A 9,897-nucleotide genomic window follows, 5' to 3' on the forward strand; every position below is an offset into this window, starting at 1 on the left:
AAAGGGTCACCACAGTTTGGCTGTTATATCAGCAAAAGATGCAGGCTACTTTGGTGAATCAAAAATATGAATAAAATGTGATGATTTCTTGACTTGTTTTTTTTTATTTGCCATTGTTTATTTGTTCTATACATCCATCCATTTCCCAACCCGCTGAATCCGAATACAGGGTCACGGGGGTCTGCTGGAGCCAATCCCAGCCAACACAGGGCACAAGGCAGGAACCAATCCCGGGCAGGGTGCCAACCCACCGCAGGACACACACAAACACACCCACACACCAAGCACACACTAGGGCCAATTTAGAATCACCAATCCACCTAACCTGCATGTCTTTGGATTGTGGGAGGAAACCGGAGCGCCCGGAGGAAACCCACGCAGACACGGGGAGAACATGCAAACTCCACGCAGGGAGGACCTGGAAAGTGAACCCAGGTCTCCTAACTGCGAGGCAGCAGCGCTACCACTGCGCCACCGTGCCGCCCTGTTCTATACATCGATTCGTAAAATATTAAGACATTAAACTATGAGCTTTTCCATAAAAACAGAAAAAACGGAGGTGTTCTAAAACATCTGACCAGTAGTGTATTTGTATTGATCAGTTTCTACATTGTTTTCTGTGTCTTTCATGTGTACTAATTGTACATTTAGTAATTTCTAAAACCTATTCTTGCTAATCTTCTCTGTATCGTTCCAATTTTAGTATATGTGCTGCCGAAGCAAACACTAAAACCTATTCTTGCATTATACCTGAGAACTTGTCACAGTGCTCTGTGCAATACAAAAATAAACTGAAATGAATTGAACTTTAGTTTTGTATTTTTCTTTGAAGGACTGGCATGCCATCTAGGGTGGAGGCAACCCCGCATTTAAAAAAATGAATGGGTGCATGAGTTTTATCTTATAACTTTGAACTCTAAAGAGGTTTGGTTTGTTGGATGTTTGTGATAGTGTGTTCTAAGAACTATAAAAAATGTATGGTTTATTGGTTTAAAATGACTCAGAGCTATGACAAGTTTTATGGGTCCAACTGATTCCAAATGAGCTGATTATGACAAAAAACAGAAGAGAAAGTCAGCCCAACAATGGAGTCTAATTACAACTGTATGTTTTTTAGCCTCTGCTTAAAAGACTGGTTACAGTGAAAACTTGTGACCATTGGGTATCTCCCCGAGTTTAGCACTGGCATGCACAATGATAACAACAATGAAAGTTTATAATCATTTTAGTGCTGCTGTAAAACGAAACCGTGGGCGGCACGGTGGCACAGTGCTAGCGCTGCTGCCTCGCAGTTAGGAGACCCGGGGTCGCTTTCCGGGTCCTCCCTACGTTGAGTTTGCATGTTCTCCCTGTGTCTGCGTGGGTTTCCTCCGGGTACTCCGGTTTCCTTCCACAGTCCAAAAACATGCAGGCTAGGTGGACTGGCGATTCTAAAATTGGCCCTAGTGTGTGATTTGTGTGTGTGTGTGTGTCCTGCGGTGGGCTGGCGTCCAGCCCGGGATTTGTTCCCTGCCTTGCACCCTGTGTTGGCTGGGATTGGCTCTAGCAGACCCCCATGACCCTGTAGATAGGATGTAGCGGGTTGGATAATGGATGGATGGATGAATGGATGTAAAACGAAACCAATGTTGTGCATTTTACATTACGCAGGTATACACTGAAAAAATGGCTTTGATTGCTTCATGTCATGTCATTTTCTGACCTGCTTAATCCAGACTGGGGTAATGAGTTGGGGGGGGGTTGCTGGAGCCAAACCTGGCTAACATAGACCACAAGGCAGTCCAGTGAAGGGCGAACATATACCCACCCACCAAACACACACTAGGGTCAATTTAGTATCACCAATTCATGTAACCTGCATGTCTTTAAACAGAGTGTGGAAACCCACACAGACATGGGGAGACTTGGGACATAAATACTGGTTTCTTTACTGTGAGCCGGCAGTGTGACCACTGCACCACTGTATCACCCAATTATTTCGAAAACAAAAACCATTTTTGCTCTGTGCCCCTAAAACCTATCGTCTTTACGAGAAGAGCAAAAGCTTTAGAATCATCAAAAATTTCGATCTCTGGTTTTCAACAGATCTCAACGTTTTAAGGTCCAATGATACCGAAAACATTGCTTGATGATGAGTGTGCATCTGTTTGTGTGTGTCTATGTGTCTCAGTTTCCTGAGGAGGGTGGAAAGCTAAAACGGCTGGACAGAAAAACACCAAACTTGAAACTTAAGCCTGTTATGTGATGATGATGTGCTGATTAGTTCTTGAGTCAAATTGTGCAAGAGAAAGACAAACCCTTAAATACCGTAATTCTGAAATTAATTATGAATTCTTCTTGTCAATTGCTATCATAATGACCTTATTTTATGATCAGAAAACTCATCATCAGAGCGGTAAATAATTACTGAAATGTTCTAGAATAGTTCAGGTAACTTGGTTCCTAGGGCGTAAAGCCTACTGATGCTCACGTCCGAATTTTTCCAAATCACGTAACACTTTTTCACTAAACACATTTTTAAGCAGTCAGTTATATTTTTTATTAATTCTGTAATACAATTAATTAAACATAACTTAATTTATTGATAATTTGTTAGAAATGTAAATTTTCGGGCGGCACAGTGGTAGCGCTGCTGCTTCACAGTTAGGAGACCTGAGTTCGCTTGCCGGGTCCTTCCTGCGTGGAGTTTGCATGTTGTCTGCGTGGGTTTCCTCCCACAGTCCAAAGACATGCAGGTTAGGTGCATTGGCGATCCTAAATTGTCCTTAGTGTGTGCTTGGTATGTGGTTGTGTGTGTGCACGCCCTGCAGTGTGCTGGCGCCCTGCCCGGGGTTTGTTTCCTGCCTTGCGCCCTGTGTTGGCTGGGATTGGCTCCAGCAGACCCCCGTCACCCTGTAGTTAGTATATACCGGGTTGGATAATGGATGGATGTAAATTTTTTAATATTAAATAAAGAAAAACAGTTATTTTATTCTATAATAAAGTCAGAATGTATCTGGAATTGAACACTGCTGGTGCGTTTAAATCATTTTAATAACCCATTTTTCACAGATACCTGGATTCTGAAATACCACGTAAACCCTTATTCAAGTTAGAAAAACCACGTTATTGTGCTCTGAGAAACCTGATTAACGGTGGCAGGTTGGTCCACGAATAACCTGATTATCTGGCCATGTAAACCCTTAATAGGGTTACTGTTAAGGATTTTGTGGTCTGTGCATGTCTGCTGTACTCTGTCAGCCTGCACATGTATTTGGCTCGTACACACTTTTAGCAGCCACAGATAGAAGCGTCTTCAAGATAAATTTCCATTGGCAAATGTTTTGATGATCGCATTATTCCTTCACCTAGTTGAAATAATTTTGTCTCAGTATTTCAAAAATCTCTAAATTTATGTTGATGAACTGAACGTACAGCTCCGTAGCACAACCTTGAGAACAGTAAGGTAACACGTGAAAAGTAATGTGCGTTAAGAAGTCTGATTATTTTTTATTAAAGTAACAAATAACTTAACACAGTACTTGTTTTACTGAAGTAAAAGTACCTATGTTAATATTGTTGCAGCAGCACTGGGTGTAAGTCAAGAGGCATGTGTACCAGTATGCCGCTCCTTGGCACAGCCCAATTGTCTGGGTGTAATATAGTAATAGAAACATATTAGGTGTCTTTTAATCAAGTTATTTCCTACAGATATGTTGAAACAGTGTGACTGGGAGATGCAGCAGCCAATGTTCATGATGTGAATCATCGGTGCTCGAGTCAAGGATGTAAAAAATGGGGATGAAGTAAAGATATTTATAAAACACAATAAAAATCATCACAGGTTTCTTACTTGCTTTTGGACTCACGGAGGCCGATGATGATGTTTAACTCTTTTTTGTACAGTTTAATGACGTTGGAGTGCTTTGCCAAAGGTGATCTCCGGAATATTACTTGTGCATTTAACACAGATTTTTTTTTAAGAAACCAGTTTTCTGCCTTAACTGACTTACTCACCTTATCCCGGTTATGTGTGTGTGCAGGTAAACACACTTTGTCATATGTCATAGCAGCAGGTATCCGGATATCTGGACATGCGAGTGGGACAGCCATTTCTAGAATTCATGTGTTCAAAAGGAATGGCCAGCTAGAAGAAAGCTACAGCTTGGTGCCACATACCTCATCAGACCTAACTTGGACCTACCAGCACTTTATATTATTAGGCTTGGGTTAATGAAGCAGTCTGTCAAAGACCTATCAAAACATGAAGCCTGTTGTTTTGTGTTTATGCTAAAAGTTTCAGTTTCAGGGTTTGTATGAGGCTACATTGATAGACTGGTGCAAGAATGACTTCAAAGAAGAGGGGTGGGCAAAGTCATTCCTGGAGGGCCGCAGTGGCTGCAGGTTTTTGTTCCAACCCAATTGCTTAATAAGAAGCGCTTCTGCTTCATTTTTGTTGTCTCGCTCGTTAAGATTTTGAACCCTTATTGCTTATTTCAGTCTTAAAACAGCTGTATTTTGTTTTTTAATTGCTTCTTAATAGCAATAAGATGCAAATGACAAAAGAAACCGGCATTTCTCCATTTAGCTTTTCCATTGACAACTCTATGGTTTAATTAAAAACTTGGAAGGAAAGTGAAGAGGAAAAAAAAAAGGTGAAGGACTGAGAATCCGTTTTAGGCTTCAAATCATTTGGGTGACATCCTTAGAAAGGGGAAAAAAAATCTAGGATGTGAGAATGACTTGACATGGCAGAGTTAAAGTTATTGACATTAAGTTATTGGCTAGGATTGTTTTCTAATTAAGCAACTGGGTTGGAACAAAAACGTGCAGCCACTGCGGCCCTCCAGGAATGACTTTGCCCACCCCGTCACAGAGTATCATTTAAAGAAGTAATTTCTAAGTTGTTAGCTAACAACAAAGATCCAAATAATAAAGAAATTGTGAAAAATGTATTAGTTAAGTTTAAGGAATTGGGTTGTAACATGAGTCTCAAATTCACTTTTGTTTTCATAAGAATTACTTCTAAACACTTTGAAACAATTTCATTTTTTTTTTGTCTAGAACCTCCTGACTCGCTGGTAAGAGAAAATCCCCCCATACCTGCATAAGATACCATTTGGCTCATCTGGATGTGTAGTTATGAAAAACGTCAAGCTTTTTGTAGTCCCCCCTGTTTTTGCCGCCTCGACCCATAAAAATCCCCTATGTTTAGGGTATTTTTGGACCATACTTTGTACGTGAAATTATTCCCTTAAAATAAAGAGCTCTTTAATGCTTTATTCTGTTTCTCCTTTCAGGTGTCTTCAGCAAAAATGATCAGAAGGATTTTAAGTTATGTAGACCATGTCTAGTGACCCTAGGGGTTCGACCAATAATGGGACACAAGGGGTCAAAGTTACTCCTTTTCACAAAACTTTGAAAAAATTGGGATTGGTAATCCAGGCAGGTGGAGTGTCATTTTATGCTATTTAAGGGCTGCTGAGAGGGCTGTGGAGTCAGAACAAATTATTGGGTTACTGGAGTCGGAAAAAGTGTACCGACTCCAATTGTGTGTGTGTGTTAAAATTTCTGATTTCACATATACTGATTCGATTGAACTATTTTTTCTTTAGACTTTTTTAATATAAATATAGCTTCTTTTTTTTACTTGTGTAAGTTTAGCCTTATGTTTAATGTTACTCAGTGTTTGTAAGGCACAATATTGCTACAGCCGGCAGAATTGGCACTCCAGCCACCATAAAAAAAAAACTCAAACTGGTTCCATTCCATCTGAACTTGTGTGGTGCTGAGGCGTCACCGATCGCATGGCTACACTCAGGTCCCAATCTGGGATCCTGTGTTGGTTTGTCATGTGGTGGGTGCAGCAATGGGAAAAGGATCTCTCACTCAATATCTCAGAAAAGGAGTGGAAGGTAGTAATGCAGAGAATTCACTTGAGCTCCATATGAGCAAAGCATACAATTATTCAACTCAAAATGATATATCGAGCGCATCTGTCTCGTTTAAAGTTGACCAAAATGTTTCCAGGGCGAGAACCAACCTGCGAATGCTGCAATCGAGCTAACCTCACTGGGTCACATGTTTTGGGCCTGCACCAAAAAAGACATAAATCGTTTGCAACGAGTGCAGAATGCAGCTGCTAGAATCCTAACTGGGAAAAGAAAATCTGAGCACATCTCTCCAGTTTTGATGTCACTACACTGGTTACCTGTGTCATTCAGGATTGACTTTAAAATACTGCGTATGGTTTAAAAAGCCTTAAATAATCTGCTCCATCTTATATATCGGAATGTCTGACACGTTATATTCCAAATCATACCCTCACATCCTCAAATGAGTATCTCCTTAGAATTCCAAGAGCAAAACTTAAAAGAAGTGGTGAGGCGGGCGGCCTTCTGCCGCTATGCACCTAAAATCTGGAATAGCCTGCCAATAGGAATTCGCCAGGCTGATACAGTAGAGCACTTTAAAACACTGCTGAAAACACATCACTTTAACATGGCCTTCTCCTAACTTCACTTTAACTTAATCCTGATGCTCTGTATGTTCAATTTATTATCATAACTATTCATGATGGCTCTAACATCCGTACTGACCCCTACTCTCTTTTCTGTTTCTTTTTCCGGTTTCTTCGTGGTGGTGGCCTGTTCAACCTCCACCTACTCAAAGCTTCATGATGCTCCAACAATGATGGATGGATTAAAAGTCAGAACTCTACGAGACCATCTTCATCAAGCCCTTCTGTGAGAACCCTAAATCCCAAGAGGACTGTTTCATTTATGTTAGGTAGAATGCCCAGAGGGGACTGGGCAAAACTTAAAAGAAGTGGTGAGGCGGCCTTCTGCTGCTATGCACCTAAAATCTGGAATAGCCTGCCAGGCTAATACAGTAGAGCACTTTAAAACACTGCTGAAAACACATCACTTTAACATGGCCTTCTCATAACCTCACTGTAATTTAATCCTGATACTCTGCATGTTCATCATAATGACTATTCACGGTGGCTCTAAAATCTGTACTAACCCCTACTCTCTCTTCTGTTTCTTTTTCCGGTGTCTTTTTGGTGGTGGCGCACTCAAAGCACCATGATGTTCCAATTCTGATGGATTAAAAGCCAGAAGTCTGCATGACCATCATCATCAAGAGCGTCCGTGAGAACCCTAAATACAAAGAGGACTATTTTATTTTCATTTATGTTAGGTAGAATGCCCAGAGTGGACTCGGTGGTTTCATGGCCTGGAACCCCTGTAGATTTTTTTTTTTTCTCCAGCCTTCTGGAGTTTTTTTTGTTTTTTCTGTCCTCCCTGGCCATCGGACCTTACTCTTTTTCTATGTTAACTAATGTTGTCTTATTTTGATTTCTCATTTTGTCTTTTATTTTTCTTCATTATGTAAAGCACTATGAGCTACTTTTTTGTATGAAAATGTGCTATATAAATAAATGTTGTTGTTGTTGCACCAAACTAACATCATTCTGGACCAAAATCTTTTAAATGCTTATCAGACAGCCTTGGTGGCACAATCCCTCCAAACCCTTTGGCAGTTGTGTTTGGTGGGCTCACAGAGGGGCTTTAAAGTGGAGGACAAACAAACTGGAATTGCCTTTACTACACTATTGGCACATAGACTTATCTTGCTAAACTGGAAGAAACCTAACTCTTCTATTCTAAGTCATTGGGTAACTGATGTTATATCATCCACCCATTTTCCAACCTGCTATATCCTAACACAGGGTCACAGGGGTCTGCCGGAGCCAATCCCAGCCAACACAGGGCACAAGGCAGGAACAAATCCTGGGCAGGGTGCCAGCCCACCGCAGGCCACACACAAATTAGGATCACCAATACACCTAACCTGCATGACTTTGGACTGTGGGAGGAAACCCACACAGACACTGGGAGAAGATGCAAACTCCACGCAGGGAGGACCCGGGAAGCGCCACCGTGCTGCTCCTGATGTTATATGCTATTTGAAAGTGGAAAAAATCTAATTCTCACTTAGATGATCTATGCACAACTTTTTCAAAAACCTGACAGGGTCTAATCAATAACATTTAGAATAAGCTTTTAAAGCACTGAGGAAGCAGATTCTTTCCCCCATTTCTTTTTCTTCTCCATTTATCTGTATTCACTTATTAACTCATCTATTTACTTATTTTCACTAGCTTTAAGTTTTACTCTGTTGGCCATGCTCTCTTTCTCAGGGTTGGGGGTTGATTTGTTTTCAATCCTATTTTTGTTAAAATTGATCTGTTTGTATGGAATGTTGTGTGACTACAATAAAATAAAATAAAAAAGCAATGCGCAGTATCAGTGCATGCTCCTAACCTCTCTCTCTCTCTCTCTATTTAAACCAGAACTTTAACAGGTTACCATACTAAAAACTAGCCTGATGATTGCCACCGGCAGTGATGAAGTGCCTTGTATCTTGTATGTTGTGTACTTAGTAAATATACGTGTAGAATTCCAAATAGAGAAGTCGGAGTTGGAGTAAATGAAACTGAGGAGTTGGAGTTGAAGGTTTTGTTTGCCGAATCCACAGCCCTGGCTGCTGATCACGAATATATTTCTTATATTCAGTTCTTTACCGTTGATACTAGCCCTCTTAACAGCAACTCCCAGAAAAATGACAATTGATAAATTTCAAACATAAGCATGTAAGAAATTACTTTAGAGAATTTCAAGGTCAGTGATTATGAAGATGATGTTTTTGATTCTTTGCTAAAAATTGGGCCCTCAATGGCTCTTTATCAGAGGGTGAAAAATGACAGTTGCGAATATTTAAACTTTTAAATTGACGCACTCATTTCATCCATCCATCCATTGTCTAACCCGCTGAATCCGAATACAGGGTCACGGGGGTCTGCTGGAGCCAATCCCAGCCAACACAGGGCACAAGGCAGGAACCAATCCTCAATATGTCAATTATTTGACACAATCATTCTTGTTTCTTATGTACTTCTACCCCATGATTCATTTCACAGGAATACCCCGAATTAGGGCGGCTTACGCTAAATCAGGCTTCTTGCATTTTGAATTTTTCCCTTAAAATCTTGGGTCAGTGAGAGAAGAACTGGGTCAACAAATCCATCAGGGGACCGAGGACATGGCAAGATGGTCGGAGAGACGCTGGGATGTCAGTGTGATGGTGGCAGTTCAGTCTGCTGGACGAATCATAGGGCCGCACCAGCGACGGCCCACCAAACAAAAAAACTAACAAGTACCTGGGGAAGTTCTATGGAAGTCAATGTATAAGTATTTTTTGTTTTCTTTACATATATGTTTACAAATATTAGACGGCATACTTTCAAGTTATATTGATTTATAACAATATTGTTTACAGGAGTAATTTATTAGCTTTGTGGTTAATTGTGACGTGATGGAAAATTCTAATTATTTTATATAGTGTTCATGAATGGATAACGTTACCATCAAAACAATTTTTATAAGTTTAATTTTGCTGATCTGTGTTATCAAGAATAAAAAAAAAAAACAAGCGAGATACTTTTACCTACCAGGCCTTGAATTCAACACTACTTTTTGGACGGACATCATTTTAAATGTAGATCATTACCAGCGTTCCACATTTATTAAACTTCCGCCATTGTCCTCTGATTAAAATAGGAACACGTCTGATTTATACTCTCACAACTCCACGGGGAGGTCAACACAGACTGCCCACGCACTTCCTTATAGAGTATTAGCCGGAACCTCCCAATTGCGAAACCGTCGACGAGTTTCCTGTGGGATTTCTTAGTACGGCGCACCGCCGCCTGGCGGCAAAGTGGTTTCATACCGTGGCGCGAGCGTGAGGGGCTGTTCTGTTGAAGGTAAAGGACAGGCGGAGTAAGCGGCTTTATGAATGTGTGCGTACGTCGCGTAAAAATGCGTTTCCACACAGCGCTCTGTGCCTTCA

At 40.8% G+C, this 9,897-nt stretch overlaps 1 protein-coding gene and 1 pseudogene across 1 annotated transcript in view; both read right to left on the reverse strand.

Annotated features, from left to right (window-relative positions):
* ptgr2 (prostaglandin reductase 2) overlaps positions 1-9,681 on the reverse strand; it is a 97,796-nt gene extending 88,115 nt beyond the window's left edge. The window contains exon 1 of the mRNA XM_039741497.1: positions 9,497-9,681. Within this exon, the coding sequence (XP_039597431.1) occupies positions 9,497-9,536 (40 nt within the window). The 5' untranslated portion in view covers positions 9,537-9,681. The remainder of the gene's footprint in view (positions 1-9,496) is intronic.
* On the reverse strand, positions 670-727 carry LOC120519186 (annotated as a pseudogene).
* Positions 9,682-9,897: the final 216 nt, after the last annotated feature.

The sequence above is a fragment of the Polypterus senegalus genome, chromosome 18 (assembly GCF_016835505.1).
Source record: "Polypterus senegalus isolate Bchr_013 chromosome 18, ASM1683550v1, whole genome shotgun sequence".
NCBI classification, from domain to species: domain Eukaryota; kingdom Metazoa; phylum Chordata; class Cladistia; order Polypteriformes; family Polypteridae; genus Polypterus; species Polypterus senegalus.